This window comes from Hemitrygon akajei, chromosome 9 (assembly GCF_048418815.1).
Source record: "Hemitrygon akajei chromosome 9, sHemAka1.3, whole genome shotgun sequence".
Classification (NCBI taxonomy): Eukaryota; Metazoa; Chordata; class Chondrichthyes; order Myliobatiformes; family Dasyatidae; genus Hemitrygon; species Hemitrygon akajei.
The window spans coordinates 62,132,848-62,160,781 of NC_133132.1; the positions used below are offsets into that span (position 1 = coordinate 62,132,848).

The 27,934-nt window shown below is 39.3% G+C and overlaps 1 protein-coding gene across 1 annotated transcript in view; it reads right to left on the reverse strand.

Moving 5' to 3' along the window:
• acbd3 (acyl-Coenzyme A binding domain containing 3) overlaps positions 1–27,934 on the reverse strand; it is a 70,100-nt gene that overhangs the window by 34,253 nt on the left and 7,913 nt on the right. Inside the window, exon 2 of the mRNA XM_073056106.1 lies at positions 6,619–6,760. Coding sequence (XP_072912207.1) covers positions 6,619–6,760 — 142 coding nt within the window. The remainder of the gene's footprint in view (positions 1–6,618; positions 6,761–27,934) is intronic.

The following is a 27,934-nucleotide window of genomic DNA, read 5'->3' on the forward strand; positions in this document are numbered from 1 at the left end:
GAATAAAATATTATTAGCTAAGACTAATATCATAATGATAGGTACAGACCAAAAGAACTATATGGCTTGTTTCCATGCTATATGACTCTAACATTGCTTAATAAATCTTTTTCTGTAATGCCTATTATATTATAGAAATACAAGTTGTGAAAGACACTACCTGTATGAAAATCCTCTTTTCAAGCTCTGATTAAATGGTGATCCTATGGAACACACCAAGAAATGAGTCAGCAGCCAATTCTCTTATCCAAATATTCACTAGGATATACAGTTGAAGTCAGAAGTTTACATACACCTTAGCCAAATACATTCAAACTCAGTTTTTCAAATAAAAGCAAAAATAAATCATCCTCTCTATTATTCTGACATTTCACATTCTTAAAATAGTGATCCTAACTGACCTAAGACAGGGAACGTTTTCTAGGATTAAATGTCAAGAGTTGTGAAAAAACTGAGTTTAAATGTATTTGGCTAAGGTGTATGTAAACTTCTATGTTTCTGTTTTAACTATAGCTGCTTCCTCTATTTTGTCTGCTTGTTGCAAGTTATGGTTTAATTGAAGATTAAGTTAGAGATTAGGACTGGGATGGGGACTATGGGAACAAGGCAGTGGAACTAAGAAAGAGAATGTAAATAGAGGCCAGCTTGGCATGCGAATTATGACAGCAAGCTCCTGCTGCAAAGCCCTCTACCCTCGGGTACAGTTTTGACGTTATTATGACAAAAGCAGTGAGGATGTCAAATCAGGCTCCACGCAGTACTGGTAAGCAATGAGTTAAGCTTACTTTGTGCCACAAGTAGTGCCTCAAGGATTGGTCGTTCTTGCAGGAACTGATGATCACAGAGGATCTTTGCTGTTTTACACAATAATGCCACTGTTTTCTTTTCTCAGAATAACAATACTAAAGCCCTGAGGTTGCTGCTTGTGAAAACAAATCTGATGCAGTTCCTATTGGTAAACAGGCAGTCAAGTGCTTCATGATGGCCTGAGGTTGTAAAAATCTTTATACGAGTTTAAGTGTACTCACTTCCTACATAAACACCAATGCAGATCACTATTATTAGGTAAGTAATCTCATTTTGCATTCACCAGCATGGTTTGGAAGTCCCTCACCATTCCTGATCTCAGAATCTGCTGGCTCTATTTTAGAAGTGAAGATAGAAGAAAACCCACAGAAGAGCTTAAAATTATGAAATGTCTCTAAATCAGAGGTACCTGAAAACTTGGGGGTATGTTAAGTTCAACAATGCAGCAAGGACATCACCAGGTTCCATCATGATGTATTCCCCAACATTTATCATAACACACCTGCCCCACCCTCATCCCTACCCACTTCCTCTAAAAAAGACACTGAGTGAGATACGAGGTCCCAACTGAGTACAAAGTAAATTAAAATCATGACACCATCAACTGAACACTCAGTCAAGGTGGTCTAGGCAAGTATTTTTCTTTCTCCACGAGTTTCCTCCAACACAACTTTGCCTAGTCATATCAAGATGAGATTCTATTGCAATTTTCTAATTCTCATCTAGCTTGTCCTTGTGTAAACACAATAAAACAAGAGCGGTAGACCAGCGTTAGTGATTTTTCTCTAACGGATCACTGAAAACTGCATAGACACTATAGTGCCTCTGACAAAGCAGCATTCTTAAACAATGCAATGGAGTGCCAGGAGTAGATTTTGTGTCTGCATCCAAGGACAGGGGTTCCACAGTAATGTTCTTCTGAACAAGTACTGAACTAAGCTAACAGATAATTTTTCATTTAAAAAGAGGATTAGGACATTCATAGACACAATCAAGACATAAATGCTGTGTTTTCCCCTTTACAAAACCTTTAAACAACACCTTCGATTTAAAAGGATAACTGTTTCAATGATGATTTGCAGTTTTCTTGAAATAAAGTTATATTAAATAAAACAGTTAATTGTGAATTGTAATTATAAGTTAACTGTGAATTTGAGGGATATCCATTTTGAGCAGAGATGAGGAAAACTTTCTTTCGTCAGAGAGTGGTGAATCTGTGGAATTCATTGCCACAGACAGGATGTCATTTGGTATATTTAAGGCAGAAGTTGAAAGTTTCTTCATTAATCAGGGAGTGAAATGTTGTGGGGAGAAGGCAGGAAATGGGGTTGAGAAGGATAATATAATCAGCCACAATGAAATGATGGAGCAGACTTGATAGAACAAATGGCCTAATTCTGTTCCTAAGACTTGTGATCTTATAATGCTATCTATGTAGCACAGAGTTCTAGCTGTTACCCAGAAAGGTAGCTTGATTGTTACGGTTCTGGTTTTATAATCTCTTTTGTATACGTAGGAAGTAAAAAAACCAAAATAATGGAGGACTTTGTTTCTACTCTCTTTTAAAATGATGGAAATGGGAGTTCTTGTCAATAATAGATAGATAGATAGATAGATAGATACTTTATTCATCCCCATGGGGAAATTCAACTTTTTTCCAATGTCCCATACACTTGTTGTAGCAAAACTAATTACATACAATACTTAACTCAGTAAAAAAAATATGATATGCATCTAAATCACCATCTCAAAAAGCATTAATAATAGCTTTAAAAAGTTCTTAAGTCCTGGCGGTAATGAGGTAATGAGTTGATCCAGTGTTCTACAATGGTCGCAATAAGATATCTGAAAGAGCATATTATACTCACTATAAATATATTAAGCCATGAGCACCAAAATGTTCTTTCAAAGTACATTAGGGCACTATTGACCACATTTATTCTTTCATCTCAAATGGATCAGTTGGTAGATTTTTGCTGCCCAGGGACAAGTGCACTGTTGAGATGCTGTTAATATTCCCAGGAAATCTTGGCAGTATATGAGCTGCCCTTCAAGTGCAGTTTACATTCCAAGTGCATGTGCACACCTATATACATACAAAATCACACACACACATACCTGTCTGCCTTGTACAAAGGCACTAGAGCAAATTATAACACTTAGCAGTGGTGACAAAGATACTGTTCACAGTTTACAACACTGCTTCTTTTTGTATGACAATTTTAATTCTATTTCTATATTTTTAACAAGTCCAAGTGAGATGGTTTCCTTCTGAGTCTACGAATCCTGCACGTCTTTGGGATGGGTGAGAAGACCCACATGTACTTGCAGAACTTGAAGAATCTGAGCAGCACCTGAGGTCAGGATTTAAACTGTGAGGCAGTAGCTCAACCAGCTGTGCTGCTGTGATCTACTTGGTGGAGGTCAGAATTTGGATGTTGCCATTAAAGAATCTATTGGGAATATCAGTTTCTTCAGCTTCACTGGGTATAAACCTTTGCCTCATCTCTACCCTCCTCTCTTCTTATTGACATGAATGCAACAGAATAGGTCTCCGCTATGCTACAAAAGACATGAAAATTATAATACATCAGAAGGATTAGTCTCCATCATGTTTTTCACAACATGACCTTTCTCCAACTAATCAATTGTAGTGAAACTGCTCTGGGAAGAATGTGTACTCTTTTGGCTGCCTTATTATAGGAGTAACATCATTAAATTGGAAAAAGGGCAGGGCAGATTTACAAGGCTGCTGCCTGGGATTCGAGGGCTTAAGTTATAGGGAAAGGTTGGGCAGGTTAAAGAAAGAAAGACTGGATGGACTAGGCTTATTCTCACTGGAATTTAGAAGATTGGGGGGGATCTTATTGAAACGTATAAAATTCTAAAGAGATTGGACAGGCTAGATGCAGTAAGATTGTTTCCGATGTTGAGGAAGTCCAGAATGAGGGGTCACAGTTTGAGGATAAAGGGGAAGCCTTTTAGGACCGAGATGAGGAAAAACTTCTTCACACAGAGAGTGGTGAATCTGTGGAATTCTCTGCCACAGGAAACAGTTGAGGCCGGTTCATTGACTATATTTAAGAGGTAGTTAGATATGGCCCTTGTGGCTAAAGGGATCAGGGGATATGGAGAGAAAGCAGGTACAGGGTTCTGAGTTGGATGATCAGCCATGATCATACTGAATGGCAGTACAGGCTCGAAGGGCCAAATGGCCTATTCCTGACCCTTTTTTCTATGTTTCTATGTTAGGACTTGATTCCTTGAAACAAAAGGAATTGAGGGGCAACCATACAGTGCTGCACAAATCATGAGGGGTAGAGAAAGGGTGAATGTACATACTCTGTCCTCAGGGAAGGGAAACTAAAAACTGGAGGGAAAAGCAAGGTAAGAGAGGAAAATTTCAAAAGGGTCTCAAGGGTTAACTTCTTGATGCAGAGGGTTTTGTGTATATGAATTGAGCTGCCACTGGAAGTGGGTGAGGAGGTGCAATAATATTTATGACATTTGAATAAGTATATGAACAGGAGGGGTTTAGAACAATAGGGGCCAAACCCATGTAAATAGGAATAGCTTGTGGCATCGTCAGCAAAGATGAGTTGGTCCGAAGAGTCTGTTTAAATGATATCTGACTCTAATCTTTCTATGTCTTTCTCTTCCTTCCATATCTGTAATATAAATAATATATACATTTTCTAAATTTAAAAAAAACATAAATGGCATTTTGGAAGGGTATGTTGAAGATATATTAAGATTCAGTAAAATGCAAATATGTTTTGAAGATAAATCTGTTAATCAGTTCACTTTCATATGGAGCATGTGGCTTTGTTGACTCCACTTAAAAATATGACCACAGGGGTACTTAAGTCAACTGTCAAGCAAATAAATTCTTTAATGGCAACATCCAAATTCTGACTTCCACCAAGTAGATCACAGTGGCACAGCTGATTGAGCTACTGCCTCACAGCTTAAATCCTGACCTCGGGTGCTGCTCAGATTCTTCAAGTTCTGCTAGTACATAGGGGTCTCCTCACCCATCCCAAAGACATGCAGGAGTTACTATAAATTACTCCATGTGTGGATGGGAGTGGTGTGGGTAATTGATGGGAATATGAGAGAACAAAAGAGTATTAGTGTAGGATTAGTGTAAATGGGTGATTTATGGCTTGCATTTACTCGATGGGTTGAAGGATTTACTTCCAAGCTGTATGAGTCTTGGTCTTTAGTACAGATGCAACAAGCATGTGGCAAACAACGTCACCCGCAGGCATAATATCCAGGCTTGGAACTGGAACTATCACTGGGTCCCTCCCCACCAGTACTGTGCCTTAACCAGAAGGACTGCAACAATGCATGGCGATGGTGTTGTGGTATTGTGTGATAAAGGCAGTGTTGCTAATAATGAATTATCAAAACAAAAGCAGAGACACAAGTTGTGAAAGGAAAAGTAAAGGCTGTTGGGTAGACACTGAGAACAAAGAATAATTAAAAGATTATACATTTAAAGAAAAAGGTTTTATATGATTTTAATAAAAGAATTACAATACAATTTGAAAGTTGCAAGCAACACTCAGCATATCAGATAGCATCAAATGGGTTAAGTGTTGATGAGAGGTTAACCTTTCTTTGCTCTCACTTCATAAACTGCTATTGTGCAGGATGTTCACAGTAATTTACTGTTGATAGAATTCTTTACTAAAAAGATTTTCTTTAAAGTTTTGTAATGTTAAAAAAATTAACCAAGAGAAAGAAAATGAAGACAAGGACTAGTTTAATAAGTCCTGCAATTAGCTGCACGTCTGCTGATCAACAAAAAGCTCGATCACAGTTTTAAAGGTGCATTGGTACAAATTTATTGCACAGAAAACAGATGTTCAATTCAGTATGGCCTTCATAAACAGAATCATTTACACACAAAATATTTTCAGTCCATTACCCAAAAGGTCACAACACATTAAGTAATCTGGCCCCATTACTTTTCAGGCAGCATATTTATGATCCCCAGCAACACACAAAAGCTGGAGGGACTCAGCAGGTCAGGCAACATCTACTGAGATAAATGAATATTTGATGTTTCAGGTTGAGACCCTTCATCTGAAATAGTTCAGTCCAAATGAACTGCTTCAACCCAAAATGTTGACTGTTCATTTCACTCCATAGATGCCAACTGACCTGTTACGTTCCTCCTTTTTTTTCTGCCTGCTCCAGTTTCTAGCACCTGCAGTCTCTTGTGTCCCTAATTAAGTTTCCACCCAATGTCCACCATCACCCATTTAAACAACTGCATTCAATTAAGTCTCTATTTATTTAACTTTCTCTTAGTTATCTTCTAGGCTTCTCAAAATGACTCGGTCATCTATGAAAGTTTTGAGGTAGGTAACCAAAAGTTTGGTCAACAAGTTAGGTTTCAAGGAGCATCACTGGAGAACAGTGCTCCAAATATCAGAGCTAAAGGCTAAGCCACCCAAAGGCGTGACCAGCATCCAGAAGAGATAAAAATGAAGATGATTAGAAAATTAGATGAAGGCTAGATTAGAGCCTTAAATGGAGAAATTTATAAAGCAGACAATTAATCCGAAGCATTTAAAAGACACATAATACCTGGCTATTTTTGTGGGAGCATCTAGTTTAGAAATCCTTTACTCCCTCTTGACTCTCAAGTTTTCGTATTTTACCTTGGGGTCCTAATGAAATTTCCAGTGCACAATCTACACTTATATTTCTGTATCCCCACTAAATTGAAAGCTACTAAAGAATGGAGCTGAGAGTGTGCAAGCCTGAAATAATCATTGAGAATCAGGTCACAATTACCTCCTGTCATTGCCAAGAACATCAAAGAAGCCAACCTCTGGACAAGAGTCAGGACTATAGGGGCCGACAGAAATCTGTTTGTGCAGAGCGACAAGCTTCAGTTTTTCTTCATATGTTGGGTGAAAAGCTTTTCCATCTTTTTCTGTAAATGGAAATATAAGAGGTTAGAATTGCTTTTAACATGCTGCTCTAAATTTCCTCACATTTAGACTGATAGAGTAGTCTAGCAGTTCATCCGCATAGCCAAGCTCCCAGCTGGTCCCCAATGTTTCCTTTAGAAGTCACTATTTTACTGAGATTCTTAGTGCTTTAGACAAAAGCCACTGAGGTTACACCTGGATTCCGAAATAGCAGAATACAGTTGACAGTTATTCTGTGAAACTTGGCATGCTGATCCAACCTAAGCTTTGGTACACTGCCATTGGAATCAGATTTCTGGGAACTCATCACCAGGGGAAAAAAACTAGCTTCTGGAGAAACTCAGCGGGTCAGGCAGTGTCTATGAGGGAAATATTCAGTCACTGTTTGCACTATCTGCCTCCACCAATCACATCCACCCACCTGATCCCATCTGTCAATCACCCTCCGCACCTGGATCCACCCATCACATAAGCTCTTTTCCCACACCACCCCATCACTCCTTTATACTGATCACCTTCCTTCTTAAGTTCAGATGAAGGGTCTCAACCCAAAATGGAGATGGCCCATTTCCCTCCAAAGATGTTACTCGATCTGGGTTCGCCCTGCAGCTCTTTTTTTTTTGCTCCAGATTCCAGCATCTGCTGTATCTATGTCTCATAACTTGAGGAGATCCAGTTTCAGTATTACTTGACTTTGGAGCAATTTTAGTTGCTGCACTCACTGCAAACAGAGTAACTAGATGCATAAGGGAGATCTAGATCAGCTGATGGATACCGGGGAAAGCTGTAGCATCAAGGTCTCTGACACTGAGTCAGGCTTTGTGGCTCAGAGCACAGAGCAATTGTGACAGGACATAGGGAATTCATTGGTTCGGGAAACAGACATGAGAACAAGATTCCCAGATTGTTTGTTGTCACCTAGGTGCCAAGGTCAGGGACACCTCAGGAAAGGCCAATAGCCGGGGTAGTCCACATTGGTACCAATAACATAGGCAGGAAGGGTGACAAGATGCTGCAAAGTGAGTTCAGGGAGTTGGGTTATAAGCTAAAGAATAGCACCTCAGGATTGCTATCTGTGCCACGTATTATTCAGGCTAGAGATACTGTAGGAAAAGAATACAATTCAATATGTGGCTAAGGACATGATGCAGGTGGGAGGGCTTCAGATTTTTCAATCACTGGGCTCTCTTCCATGGAAAGTGGGACCTGTTACAAACAGGTTTGTACCTGAATGTACAATAGCAAGTTGTGAGTACCACACTACATTGATAGCAGGGAATGCAAAGCTTGTTTATAGTCATCTTCAGGAGGGCAGCGAGACATGGTTGATGAATACACTCTATGCCAGAAAAACTGATAGCCCAAAAATATTTTTTGTCAAATAATTTCTGAAGATTCTTTATATTACAGTAATTCAATTTATGAATGTTTTATTTAAGAAATTTCACTATACTGCCATTAAATCTTAGAGCAATGTGTTTTTATCATGTGATTTAAAACACTGTCTTCCACAATGATGATTATTGTGTATGTCTCTATACGGGGATACAGAATACTGAAATACTTATATGCACTTTACCGCAAATTTTCTCACCTAAAAGATTTTCCATTGATACATGAATTTAGTAAATCAAAGTATGACAGTAATTGGCCTGCTATTGAAAGTTTGAAAAGTCTCAACAGTAACTTGGTGTCTATCAGAACCCTGAAAAATATCCGGAGCTGAAAATTAGGTTAGGGTTAAATCAGGGGGTTGCCGAGCGGCATGGCTCAAACCTGGAAAGACCTGTCCTGTGCTCTATCTCAATAAATAAATAAATAAATGGCAAGGTTTGGACAATGCATACAAAATGTTAGAAGAACTCAGCAGGCCAGGCAGCTATGGAAAAGAGTAAACAGTCGACTTTTTGAGCAGAGACCCTTCATCAGGACTGCAAAGAAAAAGGAGGAGGGGATGAAGTGCAAGATGGTTCACAATTCTCTGCAACTTCTTGTGGTGTCAGGCAGAATAATTGCCTTATCAAACAGTGATCTACATCTGGCTGGGACACTTTCTATGGTGTATCTGTGAAACTTGTTAAGATATATTATAATGGAATCATAAGGACAGAACATTGTAAACATGCATAAAGATAGACAACATTTGTTCAAAGAGTACTGAGGGAGTGTTTCAAGTCAATGATCTTTCGTAAAAAGTATATTTACAGCTTGGGAAGAAATCAGACTATCTTTTCACACTAAAATTGATTGAAACCAGGGATTGAAACTATTTTTTCAGTCCCACAGTAATTGTTAATCTGTCTGCTCCACCCCCCAAAACTCTGCCACACAAAGGTTTTAAAACTGAAAGCATCAAAGACTTCTAGCTTGTCACTGTTATCTGAGGCCACATTTGTCCAATAGTATAGGACAAAGCAACACTATATTTACTGTTTGTCCGTATCCTACAGCCTAACATTGCAGCAGAAACATTCATTACATTTCACGTCACATGCCGGTGATAATAAACCTGATTCTGATTCTGCTTGGAAGTTCCAGTATGCAAACTCTTCTCTCCTTTCACAGACAAGTGCGAGTTTGGACAGTAATAAACCATCTGCACCAACTCCACTCAACTTACACACATCACCCTGCAGCAGATGGAGTTCTCCATTGGCAGGCTACTGAAAGCTAGAAATATCACCCGCACCCCCCATTGTATTGCTGACTGGCTAATCAGAGCCATCTCCACTACCTTCATTGCTCCAGGGACAACATTTGAAATACAATTCATTGGTCGCAAGACATTTCATAGACACAGTGCAAGAATGGTAGATCTGGGTGGGGAGCCTACAATACATCCTATGAAATGTGGTTTCACTTCTTTATCCATGTACATTTGTTGATATAAGCAGTTCAAGAGCTGTCTTTATTCGTGATTTTTTTCCTTCATGAAAACATTTCCTCAGTACCTGATGCGGCAGCAGAGAGCAATAAAGCACCACTGGCCCTTCAGCCCAACTAGTCCATGCTGACACAGTGTCCATCTACTTCGTCCCAACTTCCTGCTACATCCCTCCGAGCCCCACCTCTCAATGAGCTATCCAATTGTTCTTAAATGTATTGTACCTTCCCTCAACCACTTCCTCTCATTCCAGATACTCACCACCCTTTGCATGAAAAAGTTATCTGTTTCTTTTAAACCTTTCCCTTCTCACCTTAATCCTTTGCTCCCTAGTTTTGGACTCCCTATCCTGGGAATAAAACTCTTACCATCCACCTTAGCTGTGCTCCACAATTTCAAGCACTTTTATAAGCATGCTAAGTGTTCATCAGTCAGCAAGTCCCAGAGTTGCAAATGACACTGTAAAAATGAAAGTTTTGTTTTACTACGTCGGTAATACAATTATGCCCTGACTGCCTTTTGCCGACCAGTTCACAGCTAATCTATTACATCAGTGTAACTTCATACTCAGCTACTGTGCAACAATTCCAAGCATGCGTGTGGCCAAGGGACAATACAGGCAGACACTCAACTACTGTGCCACAATGTTAAACGTATGTATGTTCAAAGATAGAACAGGGTGATACTGTATTGACAGAGCCCTAAAATCTTCATCTATCCAAGTCAGAGGTTACAGATAGACCACTATGTACTAAGCTGCTCAATGAAATTTCATTTTCCATTATTAATTTGTTGAGGAAATGCTTTCATGCTTCTCTAAAAAACAATGCAGGCAAATATAAAAGAATACAGTTTGGTTGAATACAGTACAGAATTGAACTTACTAACATGTCAAACACTATCCTACACAGATGGCTGAACAATGAATATCCAAATTAACCTATGGGGGAAGAGGAAAGAGAAAAATAGAGAAAATAAAGTTATTTACATTTGATACTTATCTGGTCACTTGCATAATAGCTAACAACTGAATGTTTGGAAAGTTGAGAGTTGGTAGGTTCTTTGGGAAGAAAATTGAGAGTCAAGGAAAATGGCGGGTCAATCACAGACACAAAAGTCAAATGAGGACAGGTCAAATGGTTTCTCATCCAAGAAATGCCATTTAGAACACATTGGATTGCAGCTAACTTAGCACTAAATCCTGGAAATTCCTGGCTCAGTTGTACATCAGGTGATGCACTTTTCTATGAACTTGGGCCGTTTGCCTTAGAGTGCAGGAGACTGAGGAATGAACTAACAGATGCCTGTAAAATCATGAAGGGCACAGATAAGGCGAGTGGCCACAGTCCTCCCCCCCTTCCCCCCCAGGGCAGGGTGTTAAAATTAGAAGGCATTGGATTAAAATAAGGGGGGGGGGTGGGTGGGAGCAGGAGGAGAGAATTTAAAAAGGATATGAGAGACAACTTTGTCCCCCACACTGTTGGAGGAATCTGTAGTGGCAGGTACAATAATAAAGTCTGAAAGATTGCCTGCTGCACTACACTTTATTCTGCATTGCTGTTTTCCCTTGTACTACCTTAATACACTGAAATAATCTGTATGGATGACATGCAAAACAGATTTTCACTGTACCCTGATACATGACAATAATAAAGCAATTGCACATAGGTAAGAAAGGTTTTGAGAATATGGGCCAAAAACAAATCAGACTAGCTCAGGAAGGCAACTTGGTTGGCATGGATGAGCTCGGCTTCTTCCACGCTGTATAATTAATGACTAAACAGTCATCAAAGAGGGGACAGGGACTGTAAGAAACAGCTCAGAGAAATCAGAAAAGACAGCCACATTAGAAAATTTCTTCTTTGCCACATTAGAAATTCATGGCAAGGCTGATTCATTAAAAGAACCATCAAGCCAGATTACAGCCCTTCTGAAACAGAACAGAATTCTCAGGAGATTCCAATTCCATTCGGCTTTCAAACTGGAAAATGGAACTGCCAGCCCAGAACACTGAAAACATTTTAAATAGGTCAAATGATTTAGAGTAGCTAAAATGTACCATGCCATCTATACTTGCCAGGTCAAGCAAGACTTGGTGCCTTCGAACCAGAAATATTCATTTCCAAAAGGGTCATAGGCAGTGAAATCAGACTCTGAGTGGGAACTAGTGCATGCACTTCAGAATCCATAAAAAGAATTGGCACAAGGGAGCAAATCATGGAAGTCTATAACTAGGTGGAGATGATGAATGGGGATAAAATTGAAGAAGCAGTGCCAGGGTGTAGTGAACACTCATGTTGTGGCAAAGCTGGCAATTTTTCTTACAGCCACTTATTATGCCTGGAGACATTAACTGAAGTATGTTTGTCAACAACTGAAAACTTAAAGCAATTCTATTCAAAAGTGTAGTAAACACAAAACAGTGAACACAAATTCTCCCAGGCAAGGTGGTAAAACTGAAATAAGAAATGAGTAATGTTTTTACCCAGCCTATTTAAACTGTGTTGATCCCCAGCTGGACAACTATGTACATTATACAATTATTACAATCTGCAGAGACCTTTCTGAAGTACTGTATTTTAAATTTGTATCTATTACAAATGTGGTAAAAAAAAATTCTCAATTACTGATAGCACCAAATAAATTTGCGATATTGACAGGAATCAGAATGATTAACAGAATTCCAAAGTAACTTCAGTTTGCTGTTTCCTCCAAAACATTTAACAATGTTTCTCTCTTCACAGATGCTACTGGGGTTGTTGACTATACAATTCCTTAAGAGAACCAATTCAGCTGTGACTTTTGCTTCACCTGTAAGATGAATGCAGCTGTCAAGTATCAGCTCAGTTGATCACTCTATCAGCTCCAAGATACAGGCTATGGGATCAAATTATAGCCCAACCAGTAATAAGATAGAGACACACCATCGGAGGTATAGATGTAGAAATATAAAGAATAACTAAAGGGTAACATCACTTGTATCATTTTCCACATAACATATAGTATCATAAGACATACGTGCAGAGTTAGGCCATTTGGCCCATTGAGTTTGCTCCACCATTTCGTCATGGCTGATCCATTTCCCTCTCAGCCCCAATCTCCTGCTTTCTCCCAGCATCCCTTCATGCCCTAACTAATCAAGAATCTATCAACCTCTGCCTTAAATGTACCCAATGACTTGGCCTCCACCACTGCCTGATTCCACAGATTCACCACTCTCTGGATAAAGATATGCCTCATCTCTATTCTAAATAGACAGCCCTCCATTGTAACACTAATTCACCTGACTTTAGCTTCACTTTCTCAAATTGCAGGGTGAATTCTATCATATTATGATCACTGCTCCCTACGGGTTCATCTATTCAATTCTGGTTCATTGCACAACACCAAATCCAGAATAGCTGATCCGTTAGTGGGCTCAATCATGAGCTGCTCTAAAAAGCCATCTTACAGGCATTCTACAAATTCCTCCACTTGGGATCCAGCACTAATCTGATTTTCTCCAATCTAGCTGCATATTGAAATCCCCATGGTGATGGTAACATTGCCCCTTCAATTTGGCAATTTACATCAATACTGTGCATGAAGGCTGATTCAATGCAGTGGAAATAATCAAAAACTCTCTTCTCAAATAAGTATCATCTGTTCACTGGACTGAGTCAAATAACAGGAAAATACACTTCTTCCAACGACACAGCAAGCATTAACGGGCCACTGAATTAACAAGTGCACGACACTAAACCTATGTCCTCCTGCTTTCCAAGCTGTGTGCATTTGAAAGTAATGACTCACTTTCTATCTTGAATGTGTGTCCCACCTGTATACAGCCGATTCACTGGTAGGAGCTTAAAGAGTCCTTACTCCAACACTCTGTAACCTCGCCTTACAAAAAAATCACAAACTGAAAGAATATGGATTGGAAATTCCTTGTTAGCTTATTTCCTTCAAAACTTTTTGCAATGGGAAAGACCTCTAATGTGATTTGAAAAGGAAGCTCTCTCGAAATGGCAATCACTGAATCTTACAGCACAGAATCTTATCTGCAAACCTGTGCCTGTCCCCAGCTCTGTCAAAGTGTAATCAAACTTGTCCCAAGCCTCTAATTCTTTTTCAAGTGGTTGTCCAGGTACACAACTGATCGACAGATGACGCTATAGCCATAGCTCTACACACCATTCTTACATATCTGAAGAAGAGGGACGCTTATGTGAGAATGCTGTTCTTGGACTACAGTTCAGCATTCAACACCATAATTCCCTCCAGAATCGACAAGAAGATCAGAGACCTCAGCCTTCATCCTGCCTTGTGTAGCTGGATCCTGGACTTGCTGTCAGATTGCCAGCAGGTGTTAAGAGTGGGATCCCACTCGGCCCCTCTGACCCTCAACACAGGAACCACTCAGGGCTGTGTACTAAGCCCCCTCCTTTACTCTCTGTATACCCATGACTGTGTCACCACCCACAGCTCCAATCTGCTAATTAAATTTGCTGACCATACTACACTGATTGGCCTAATCTTAGATAATAATGAGGCAGTTTACAGAGAAGAAGTCATCACCCTGACACGGTGGTGTCAAGAAAACCACTTCTGCCGCAACACTGCAAAAACAAAGGAGCTGGTTATGGACTACAGGAGGAATGGAGACAGGCCCTATTGTCATCAATGGATCTGGGGTTGAGAGGGTGAACAGCTTTAAGTTCCACAGCATACACATCACCGAGGATCTCACGTGGTCTGTACATACTGGCTGTGTGGTGAAAAGGGCACAACAGTGCCCCTTTCACCTCAGACGGTTGAAGAAGTTTGGTATGGGCCCCCAAAAACTAAGAACTTTCTACAGGGGCACAATTGAGAGCATGTACTTCCCTCAATCTTAGGACTGCAGAGAGTGGTGTGGACAGCCCAGCACATCTGTAGATGTGAACTTCCCACTATTCAGGACATTTACAAAGACAGGTGTGAGAAAAGGGTCCAAAGGAAAATGGTACCTCAGCATACAAGCCAGGACCAACAGGCTCCAGGACAGCTTCTTCCACCAGGCCATCAGTCTGCTTAATTCATGCTGACACAACTGTATTTCTATGTTATATTGACTATCCTGTTGTACATATTATAAAGTACTATAATTGCACATTTGAATGGAGATGTAATGTAAAGATCTTTACTCCTGATGTACATGAAGGATGTAAGTAATAATGTCAATTCAATACAATGTGAAGCCTATCAATAATCTGCCTCAACTCAGTTCTCAAATCGGTTAACTCAACCTCCCTTTGTGCTCGCCATTGCCTTTTACAGCTTAAGATTGTTCATAGAGCCCATATGTCTAAATCTAAACTATCTCGATTCTACCCTGGCATTAGTCCGCTCTGTGATAAATGCAAGAGGGGCGTGGCCTCTCTCATCCATATGTACTGGTTCTGTCCTAGCTTGGAGAAATTCTGGAAAGATGTCTTCACTACATTATCGGGTATTCTGAATCAGCACCTAGAACCCAACCCCTTAATTGCTCTGTTCGGTTTTTGGGGCGAGACAGATTTATGTCTGGGTCCGACCAAATGCCGAATACTATCCTTTGCCTCTCTCCTGGCGAGACGCTTGATCCTCCTTAGATGGAGAGATGTTGCCCCGCCCACTCATGTGCAATGGCTTAACGACATTATGGCCTGCTTGGACCTCGAAAAAATTCATTATTCAGTTCTTAATTCGGATCTAAAGTTCCATAAGGTCTGGGGACCTTTTATCGAGTACTTTCATAACCTTCCTCTTGACTAGGGGTTTTTTTTCTTTTCAGTCCCTTGCTTTCAGCTCCCTTTTTTTTTTCTGGTAGTAGGCATTATTATCCTCTGTTGCTACGTGTATTCACAGTCTGGGAGTTTGACTGTCCGGACTTATACTCTTTATATTGTGTGGTGGTTGGTCTGGAGTTGTTGTTGTTTTTTTCTTGTGTTGTGGGGATTGGGGAGGACACTAAGCTCACTTGTCTTTAATTTAGGTGCTTTTTTGTTAAATTCTCTTCCTCTGTAGCATATTGTTATTGTATGCTTAATCTTGTACTGTATTAATGCTCCTCATTGGGATTTGGGGTTTTTAATTTTGTAAAATGTTTTGAAAAACTAATAAAAAAAAATCTGCCTCAATGCCAGTCTGCACTCTAGATCACAATGTAGAACAAAGAACTCTTAGTACCCTTGCTGCTGATAATCTTAAAACTGTGTTCTTTGTTCAGCAACCCGATCACAGAAAGATTCACCTCATCAACCCTTATATACAAACTCATTCATATGGAAAAGCTTGAACAAAAATTATCTATTACCACTTGCTGTCCAAAGAGTGTTCCAAAGTACCCAGCCCTCAGAATCAAACCGAGAATAACTCCAGGTGTAGCAAATGTTATTGAATCAGTAACAACAAACTGGAATTTAGGTTAGTTCTTAAAGCTTTTGTCACAAACAATGGCTGGGAATAACATTTAAAGAGGAATTGGATAAATAGAGAAAACTAACCAAAAAATGGTACAAGGAGAGAGCCTGGATACAGGATTAAACAAAAAAAATTGAACCTAAAATTGGAATTCAGTTGCAAGATTCATTTTTAAGGTCTTGGATCTGAAATATTAACTATTCCCTTCAGATACTGTCCAAACTGCTGAGTGCTTGAAGAATTTTCTGCTTTCAGATTTTAAGCACCTGCAATTTTAGTTTTGAATGAAATTTAAATTTCATTTAATGAAATATGATAGACCAAATATAATTCTCCAGTGCCAAAGATCTAAAGCTTATTCAAAAGTGTGAACCAAACCAGAAAAAAATGATTTCCAAAGACAATTTTTGAAAGCTATGTGGAAGATAGGAATTGAAACAGGTGGTGTGATGTGTTTTTGCATTACAAAGAGACTATACTTTTTAGATTATTTAGATGGGGTGGAGTTTGTTAGGTGTGTGGGGTTTAGATGGATGGAGTCTGTTAGCTGTGTTCAGGAAGGTTTCCTGACACAATATGGAGATAAGCCTACAAGAGGAGTAGCTGTACTTGATCTGGTATGAGAAAATGAACGTGGTCAGGTGTCAGGTCTCTCAGTGGGAGAGCATTTTGGAAACAGTGATCACAATTCTATCTCCTTTAACATAGCATTGGAGAGGGATAGGAACAGACAAGTTAGGAAGGCGTTTAACTGAAGTAAGGGGAAATATGAAGCCAGCAGGCAGGAACTTGGAAGCATTAATTGGGAAGAGAGGTTCTCAAGGAAATGTATGGAAGAAATGCGTTCTGCTTAGGTACGTTTCAATGAGACAGGGAAAGGATGGTAGGATACAGGAACCATGGTGTACAAAGGCTGTTGAAAATCTAGTCAAGAAAAGAAAAGCTTACGAAAGGTTCAAAAGACAAGGTAATGATAGAGATCTAGAAGATTATAAGGCTAGCAGGAAGGAGCTCAAGAATGAAATTAGGAGAGCCAGAAGGCGCCATGTGAAGACCTTGATGAGCAGGATTAAGGAAAACCCCAAGGCATTCTACAAGTATGTGAAGAACAGGAGGATCTGACGTGAGAGAATAGGACCAATCAAGTGTGACAGTGGAACAGTTGTATGGAACCAGAGGAGATAGCAGAGATACTTAATGAATATTTTGCTTCTGTACTCACTACTGAAAATGATCTTGGCAATTGTAGGGATGACTTACAGCAGATTGAAAAGCTTGAGCATATAGACATTAAGAAAGAGGATGTACTGAAGGTATTAGAAAGCATCAAGTTGGATAAGTCTCTGGGACTAGATGAGATGCACCCCAGGCTACTGTGGGAGGTGAGGGAGGAATTGCTGAATCTCTGGCAGTGATCTTTTCATCATCAATAGGGACGGGGGAGTTTCCGGAAGATTGGAAGGTTGCAGATGTTGTACCCTTAATCAAGAAAGGGAGTAGAGATAGCCCAGAAAATTATAGACCAGCGAGTCTTACTTCAGTGGTTGGTAAGTTGATGGAAAAGATCCTGAGAGGCAGGATTTATGAACACTTGGAGAGGCATAATATGATTAGGAATAGTCAACACGGCTTTGTCAAAGGCCATGCCTTACGAGCCTGATTGAATTTTTTCGAGGATGTGACTAAACACATTGATGCAAGGCTTATTGAGAAAGTAAGGAGGCATGGAATCCAAGGGGACCTTGCTTTGTGAATCCAGAATTGGCTTGATCACTGAAGACAAAGAGTGGTTGTAGATGGGTCATATTCTGCATGGAGGTCAGTGACCAGTGGTGTGCCTTTGGGATCTCTTCTGGGACCCCTTCTCTTCGTGATTTTTATAAATGACCTGCATGAGGAAGTGGAGGAATGGGTTAGTAAATTTGCTGATGACACAAAGATTGGGGGTGTTGTGGATAGTGTGGAGGGCTGTCAGAGGTTACAGTGGGACATTGATAGGATGCAAAACTGGGCTGTGAAGTGGCAGATGGAGTTCAACTCAGTTAAGTGTGAAGTGGTTCATTTTGGTAGGTCAAATATGACGGTAGAACATAGTATTAATGGTAAGACTCTTGGCAGTGTGGAGGATCAGAGGGATCTTGGGGTCCAATTCCATAGGACATTCAAAAGCTTCTGCGCAGGTTGACTGGGAGGTTGAGAAGGCATACAGTGCAATGGCCTTAATCAACCAAGGGACTGAGTTTAAGAGCAGAGAGATAATTTTACAGCTATATAGAACCCTGGTCAGACCCCACTTGGAGTACAGTGCTCAGCTCTGGTCACCTCACTACAGGAAGGATGTGGAAACTATAGAAAGGGTGCAGAGATTATTTACAAGGATGTTGCCTTGATTGGGGAGCACACTTTATGAGAATAGATTGAGTGAACTCGGCCTTTTCTCCTTGCAGCAGCAGAGGATGAGAGGTGATCTGATAGAGGTGAATAAGATGATGAGAGACATTGATTGTGTGGATAATCAGAGGCTTTTTCCCAAGGCTGAAATGGCTAACAAGAGAGGGCACAGTTTTAAGGTGCTTGGAAGTAGGTACAGAGGAGATGCCAGGGGTAAGTTGTTGTTGTTTTTTTTTTTAAACGCAGAGAGTGGTGAGTGCATGGAATGGGCTGTCGGTAATGGTGGTTGGGGAGGATACAATAGGGTCTTTTAAGAGACTCATAGATAGGTATATGGAGCTTAGAAAAATAGAGGGCTATGGGTAGCCCTAGGTAATTTCTAAGTAAGTACATATATGGCACAGCATTGTGAGCTGAAGGGCCTGTATTGTGCTGTAGGTTTTCTATATTTCTATGTATACATTAAAGTGTACTTTCTGGGTCTAAAATGCTTTTGAATGTCCTAAAGCCACCAGTGAAACACAAGTATATTTACACAGGCCACTATGTCATATACTCCTATAATTAAACTCATTTTTCAATCTTGATCTTCCTTCCACTTAACTCTTCCTTTAAAATATCTTCTATTTGAGCAGTGGGTAAGGGACGACTTGAGTGATCTGCAGTTAGTAGGGAACTACTGAATTGCCATAATAACTTCAGGTGCTATAATGACAAAGTTGCATCTATTTTTTGTAAATAGTATGAGGCTATCCTGCATTGTAAATTTGTCTCATCTCTCATTCACACCATCACCTCAGAGTCAAACTGATCAGCGAGTGCCAATAACCTCATTTCACTATTTTTCATACACTTAAAAACCTTTTCTATATGTTCTCTCTTGCAGAGTCCAACTTTTGAAGTGTTTCACAACTGTAATTCAGCATCACAAGCAATGTCTACAAATCTTTTTCAATCCATGAAAACATGCAGAGAAATTGAAAAGCAACTATTTTAACAATAAGACTTTTCTCAATGGGTTGTCAACTATACTCTGTTCCTGCTTGTGGAAATGAAGCAATCCCAAGGAGATCCCAGTTGTCAGCCTTGCTCCAGGCTGCTTTTAGCTGATCTTAAGATTTCTGCAGCAACTTTCAAAATCTCAAGCTCTATGTATTTATTTACTGCATTTAATATTCATATTTATTACAGTTTAAAAAAATATTATTGTGTTCATCCTGTTTTTTTGTTAAGCTGCATCAGATCCACAGTAACAATTTTTTTGTTCTTCTTTACATTTGTGTCCTGGAAATAACATCAAACTATCTTGAATCTTTTTGCAGTCGTGAGTAGTTCTAAAATGTAGGTATTGTTACAACAAAGGAAATGAACAAATTATACAGTACTTGTAAATCCAGATCAGCTTTAATTACATAGACTGGTTAATATTCACCATGAAATATTCTCCGCTGCCACGCTTGAATGTGGAAAATAAACAAAAATCATTGATGCGTGATCAATGTGCTGGGCTGTAAAGTACATCTCTGTGCAAGACAGACGATACACTCAACGTGGGCATTGCAGGGGGCAGTCTTGGGGGACGGTAAGATCTGATGTATAACCAGGGGAACTAAAATTCAATAACAAATTGATAATCTTATACAGTCAAACAGTACAGCAACAGGCCTTTCAGACCAGAGTCTACATCAGACAATCTTTTACATTAATTCCATCTTATTCTGCAACATCCCAATCAAATTCTACCACTCACTCACAGTGACCAATTAACCGACCAACCTGCACATCTTTCAGATAAGGGAGGAAACCTGAGCACCCAGAGGTCACAGGGAGAATATCCAAATTCCACGCAGATAGTATTAAAAGTCAGTTTTGAACACCTGTTGCTGAAGCTGTACCACAGGGCCACCCTCACGTCTTGATTCTTTGGCTTTCTGCCATCCCCTTTGCGGTGTTCTGTATGCTTGCTGTAGTGTTAATATGCCTGCATTGTTGCCCAAACATCTTCAACTTTTTTTTATAGCTAAGCAACAACAGATTAAACAAAATTACATTTGAAAAAGGTTCAGTAGAGCCTAAGATCAAGCACAGGCATATCCAGGATATAAAAGCCATAAAATTAGCTTTTTGCAATAGCAGAGTACATTACAAACAAAAAATAAATTTAAATTAACATAAATTATACATCAACTAACATGTCAAAATGAATAAAAAAAAATAATGATTAGTGCAAGCTAGAGGGAAATTTAAGTACAGTCCAAGGTAGTAACCAGAGTACCAGAACAGTAGCCTACAAAGCTGAAGAGTAAAAACAAGCTGAATAATTTTTATCAGCAGTACAAAGCAATAAATAGTAAAACTGAATTACAGTACATATATACACACACTGTAATAAATGTATACAAGATAAATTAAACAAGTAATGCAAAAAAAAGTAATGAGGTAGTGTTTTTAAGTTCAATGTCCGTTCAGAAATCAGATGGCAGAGGGGAAGAAGCTGTTCCTGAATCATTAAGCGTGTGCCCTCAGGCTTCTGTACCTCCTCCCTAGTGAGAAGAGGGCATGTCCTGGGTGATAGAGGTCCTCAATAATAGGTGTTGCCTTTTTGAGGCATCATGCCTTAATGATGTCCTGGATGCTGGGGAAGCTAGTTCCCATGATGGAGCTGACTGAGTTTACAACTTTCTGCAGCTTATTTCGATCCTGTGCACTGCCCTCCCCCATACCAGATGGTAATGCAGTCAATTAGAATGCCCTCCTCAGTATCTCTGGAGAAATTTGCAAGGTCTTAGGTGACATACCAAATCTCCTCAATATCCTAATGAAATATAGCCACTGAACATAATGGGTTGAATAGCCCCTTCTGCACTATAAATTCCCTTCATTTTATGAAATAATGTTGTTCTTCCCAAATCGAGACACCAAACACAGAAACAAAGCAGATTCTATCATTATTACAAAATATCAACTAATGACAAAGAAACCTTTTAGAAAGCATGAAGCCGTAGGAGCTAGTTGCAACAGGGAGGCTTTTATCAATTTTGGCAAAACAAAGCAGGCAATTATTGATCTTTTTATTTCCTCCCTTAATGTGCTGACTGACTCATCAGTAGTGAACCTTCACTGATGGTTAAACTGGGCAGACGGAGGGAAGATAAGTGGTAAGTAGGAGGCCAAACCCCACTGACTGAGTAACAATGTGGAAGGTAACACTAAGGTGGCAAACCTTGAGAGCGTGCACCCAAATTGACAATAATCTTCTAAAGATTATCATGCACCATGGTTATTTTGAGCAGAGATCATTACTGAAGTAATAATTATGGGCTTTAAGTTAAAAAGGATAAGTCCTGTTGTTTATTTACATGTATTCATTGTTTTACTATTAATAAAAGTATAATAGTAGGATTGAAATAAATGAAGGATTTTCAAAAACCTGTTCAAAAGTTATACTAATCTTAAAAAGACAATTAGAAAAATAACATCAGTCCTAAGTAGTATTGTTATTGTACCTCATGTATAAGAAATGTGAATGTGAAATTATAAGCTTTGGTGCATATTCATTAATGACCAAGAATGATAAGTAAACACACTTTACTCTCAGTGGAGACTTCTGTCGCTGCACAAACAATGACAAACATTTATATCCAGCTTGAATCTGGTTATTTTGAGCACTAGTTTCAGTGAGTCTACTCCTATATTAGAATCGACCAAGTTCATCACTGAAAACAATGACTCACATGAATATGTCAAGGAAAATATTGCTAATATTGTCATTGCAAGTTTTCTCAGACAGTTAAAAGGTTCAGGAATGGAATTTGAGTTTCAGAATCTCATCATCTAGATTTTTATGCTTTGATCCAGTCATAAACTGATCTTTTTCAGTATTTTCTAGTTCAGTTCTTAAATTGACAAATTTTACAATCCAAATTGAGCTGCTTTGCAATCAATTCAAAATTCTCCAAATCAATCCATCCACTGCAACATTTCAAAATCAGCTTGTCTTATGTTACACTGTCAGTGTATTTAATGAATTTTTTTCAACTGCTTCAAATAACATGAACTTAGTGAATTTTAAAGAAAATTGTTCTGTAGTTGAATCAGTAATACTCCAAAATTGCATTGGAAGGCTCTGATTAACTGACTTTTCAGGAATTTCATGAAGCATGTGTTTCTTTAAGGTTTGGAAAATATTTAAAAGTGCTATTTTTTGGCATCATCCTTAAATACTTATAATTTGATTTCAAAGACTTTTATATTGTCAAACATAAACATCAACTGTTTTGCCAGACCCTTGTAATTTTGTGTTCGAGTTATTTAAATACTATGAGAAATCTGCAAAAAATCATTACTCTACAAATCTACACGTCATGTAAATCTTGACGAGGAGTTTTCACTCAACAAGAACAGAAAAATTTCTTCCAAACACTCATCAAATCATTTAAGGACAGAACCTTTACTAAGCCATTGAAAATTGCTTTACATAAGTAGCCCTCCCTGTGTGCACCAAATTCACCTTGCTCAGTAAATTCCAAAAGTCTCCTTTCACAGCACATCCTGAAATAAAATTAATTACCTTGGTTATAATCTTCATCACTTCAAGTTCCTTAAGGCCAGCTTTTCCATACAAAGCCTCTTCATGTACTATCCACTGAAAGCCTAGCAGTGATGTCCAGCATATTTTACAAACAGATTGGTAAAGAGGTAGGTTTTGGCAATCATCCCAGGTGCACCATCAATTGTCATGGAAACTATTTTTGGAAGGTTAACCTGTCGACCAGACAATTCTTTTACCACTGCCTTACATCAACCCTTGTGGTGTGTTCAGGTAACATTACAAAATCGATCAGTTCTTTGCTTATTTCATCACACTGACAAAATTGAGCAATTATGGCTAGCCTAACTGATGATGTAACATCAGTGCTCTCATCAAGACAAACAGAAATTTATATGAACTAATATCTTCTCTTAGTTACGGTATGTTGTTTGTTCCCATGATCAACATTCCATCTTTACCATGTTTCTGCTCAATGGCAAATCCTTAATACGGTGAAAATTTTTCTTCTTTTTGGAAAATCATCAAAAAAGGAGCACACTCTAGCCATGATTCTTCAACATAGTCTACATCCCTGTGTGAGTTTCCATGTTGGATCAATAGTATTTGAAAGTTCAAAACTAGCAGCAACTAAATTAGAGTGGTCTGAAAAAATATTTGCCTGCATTTCTTTTGTTGATTTCTCAAGAAATGTGTTCTTTTGGTTCTTATTAACTTTTATTGCAAAGACGCTTATGAACAGTTTCATAATGAAGCTTTCGGAGGAGTCCTAAACACCAGTGTTTTGGAACAGAGGCATAATGCTTTATCACTCTTTTAAAATCATGCCATATCTTTCATTCTGCCACTTTTGAAAATCTGCTACTCCTCCCATTATCTGAACTTTTTTGTTTCTTTGCCGGTATACTTGACATTCTGAACAAGTTGAACAGGGTAAACATAATTTTAAAATATCTCTCCAATAAACTTCAATAATGTGTGTATAGAATATTGATGGAGGTGCTAAACTGCATACAGTATTTACAGTTATTATCACTGAACATCTAATGTTCACTCACAAATGACTGAAGAAAAATATCAGCAGAGTGAAACCAATGTCAACTGGCCCAACCATTTACTATATACCAGATGTGAGGGTTTCAAAATGTATTATCCACATTGCATGCTGTCACAAACATCTAGCTGGCTCTAAACCACCGTGTGATGTTCCCTGTGAAAACATCTCACTGCTCTCTGGTTGCAAAAAAACCTTTGTGCTTCATTTGGGCAGTAAAGATAATCATTATACATCTTTCTATTATGGGTGGGGTTTAAAGAATTGAGAAGTAGCACTGCAGGTGGCGTGCCAGAAAACTTTTGCATGTACCATCTTGGGCACGCATGCCACGTTTCCCAACTGAAACATTTCCCCAGATTACAATGGCAGCTATGCTTCTAAAACAATGCACCACTGTAATGCAGCGTGGAATGGCACATTCATTTTACACATATTCTGATGTTGTGCAGGACTCCTAATCAATCCAGGACAATCACCTACTCAGGCTCTAGGCTCTCAACTATACCATTCTATTGGGTTGACTGGTGTATTGGCATTCAGAAGCTGGCATATAGGTTGAGTTGGACAGGTAGGAGATATGCCAGTTACAGTATCTATTCTCTAGATTAATTTCAATACAGTAAAATTGTGATTGCAGAAAAAAGCTATCCATCTGATCAAGTAAAGAAACAATAAGGATTATGACTCCGGCATATGCCACGTCTGATAAGACATTCATTACCTCATCACCTTTTCCCACTTCATCACCACAGCCTTTGTTTTAAGTGTCCAAGAATCAATGAGTCGATGAGCAACCCAACAATTGAGCATACACACAAACCTCCTAGAATAGAGAGAGAAGTCCAAAATACATTAATTCTCAAAGAAAATTTTATTTCTGCAGTCTTAGACAGTTAACTTCCTATGTCCAACAGTTGTAATTTCCCTGATTTAAAAAACAAGCTTATCAACCTCTACTCCAGCAAACCCTTGGGATTTTGATTCATCAACATAGACAGGCCAAACATGCCCTATAAAGACTGCCTGGGCTCATGAATGAACAATGGGTAATTGTGCAAGTAATTCTATCTTCTGCAGAAGATCCCCTTGGACCATAGGACTCTGCAGAAACCACACACAGAAAATACAGCAGAATTAATTCCAAGTTTTATCACATTTTCCTGTCAACAGTAACTAAAGTCAGTTACTATAAGTTATTTGCCCAGTTAATGCAGGCTTTTCATATGAAAACACCCTATCCTCATGTGCCTGCTCAGTTACTTTCATCACTAACTGTCGTAACGCATTCCACAGCCTCAGCGTCTTCTTCTTTATTGCCTGAACAATGCAGAAACAGAGGTAAAGAATTTAGCGAAAGGTCTATAAAGTCTATAAATTTGCTAATGACAACTGTTGTTGCTCAAATTGCGCACAGCAAAAAGGCAGCATACAGGAGTGAGAGATGGGCTGGTTGAGCGGTGTGCCGTCAAAAACCTCACACCCAATGTCACCAAGGAACCAAATGTGGACTTCAGGAAAGGCAAGTCAGGAAAACACACACCAGACCGCATTGAGGTGTCAACAATGAAAAGGGTGAGCAGCTTTAAGTTCATGGGCGTCAACATCTTGTAGAATCTATTCAGTGGCCAAAATATTGAGGCAATCAGAAAGCATGCCAGTGGCACTACTTCACTAGGGGCTTTAAGAGGTTTGGTTTATAAATTTCTATAGATGTACAGGGGCGAGCACATGACCTGGTTGTCTCGCAGCCTAGTCTGGAGGCTCCAATGCATAGGACCGCAAGAGGCTGTATAATGTTATAGACTCAATCGGCTCCATCATGGGTACAACCCTCCCCAGCATCGAGGACATCATCAAAAGGTAGTGCCTCAAAGCAGCAGCAGGCATCACGAACAACCTTTATCCAGGATATGCCCTCTTCTCATTACCACCATCAGGGAGGTGATACAGGAGACTGAAGATTACACACCTAATGATTCAAAAACAACTTCTTCCCCTCTACCATCAGATTTCTGAACAGTCCATGAACAGCAATACTTTATCTATTTTTATGCACATTGTTTTTGTAATTTATGTTAATTTTGTCTTTGCACTGTACTACTACCACAAAACAAATATCACATCATAACTAAGTGATAATATATTTGATGCTGATATTTCAGGGAGCCCATCTATTGAAATAAAGCATATATCATGGGTGGGTGGCGTGGGGTGGAAAAGAACACAGAAAATGGCCACGATGGGATGGAGACTAAGACAAAGCAGACTGTGCAAGTAACGGTGATGCTGTCTAAGAGAAGACTCTGAAGATGCTCATCACTGCTAATCTGTCTGAAAATGGTGCCAATTGTCCCATATCGGACCGCAAAGCACTCCAGCGTGTGGTGAAAACTGCCCAGCGGATTATCAGCACCCAATTGCCCATCACTGAGAACATCTACCATAAACGCTGCCTGGGCAGGTCGAAAAGCATTATCAAGCATGCATCTCACCCTAACAATGGACTTTTTACTCTCTTCCCATCTAGTCTGCGCTACAGGAGCCTCTGCTCCCACACCAGCAGGCACAGGAAGAGCTTCTTCCCTGAGGCTATGACCCTGCTGAACCTCACATCACAGCACTAAGCAGTATTGCACCTATATTGTGCTGTCTCAGTACTTTTATATTTGTGTGCTGTAGCACTTACTTTTTATTCTCAGTTATTTTATAAATAACACTATTCTTTGCATTTCTGGTTAGATGCTAACTGCATTTCATTTGGCTTTGTATCTGTACTCGGCACAATGATAATACAGTTGAATCTAATCTAATTAGAATGTGACTGATGAGAGTAGGGAAGAAGGAAAAAATGCAGAAGTACAGCAGATATTGAAAACCTGAAATAAAAGAGATTTGCGTAAATACTCAGGTCAGTCAGCATCTGTGGAGAGAGGAAAACTAAGTCAACATTCTAGACAATGACCTTTTGCAAGAACTGGCTGAGATTGTGAGACCCAAGAGCTACAACGTGCCTGGTGAGAAGTTGTTGTTTCTTGAGTTTTCATTGGATTAGATTTAGACCAGTGCAGGAGAACAAAGATGGAAACCCAAGTGGGATGGAGAATTACAGCGATAGACCGTTGGAAGCTCAGGGTCACCTGTGCAGACTGAGGAAAGGCACTGTGCATACTAGTTGCCTAATCTGTATTTGCTTTATCAATACATAACACATTGTAAACACTAAGCACAATATTCTCAATTGGAAGAGATGCAAACAGGTCACTGCTTCATCTGGAAGGAGACTGGGCTACCTGGATGATAAGAAGGGAAGAGAAGGGGCCACTGCCAGAAAGGTTATCAACTTGCAACATTCACTCTGTCTTCCTCACTCCAGCACACCAGGTCCACTTTAATTTCAGATATTACACCATTTTGTCTCCTAACCATGCCTCATTCACTCCACTAATTTAACCAGATGGATCAACAGCAATTAACAAGCCTTGACCAGCCTATTCTACTGGCAGCAAAATAAGTTGCTTAATTTGGTCTCATTTGGGCACCATAGGTTTCTCTGCTCCTGAACCTTTTCACAAAAGAATTACTTTATTGCTTTGTCTTTCCATACAAAAATGCATGTCACACTTTTCTGCACTGCCATACAGAAAATGCCATTCATCTGCTATACATTGCCCAATTCACCAGGCTGCAATCACTATCCTCTTGACAGTACAAAAGATTTCCAGCATTTGTCTCAAATGCAAATTTTACAACTGTAGTTTGCACACTTGGGCCTTTACAACAAAAGTAATAACCCCTACACCAATCCCTTGGGAACTCCACTATCTTCCCTTCTCCTGTCCCAAACCGTTCATCATTAATGCTCCTTAAATAAT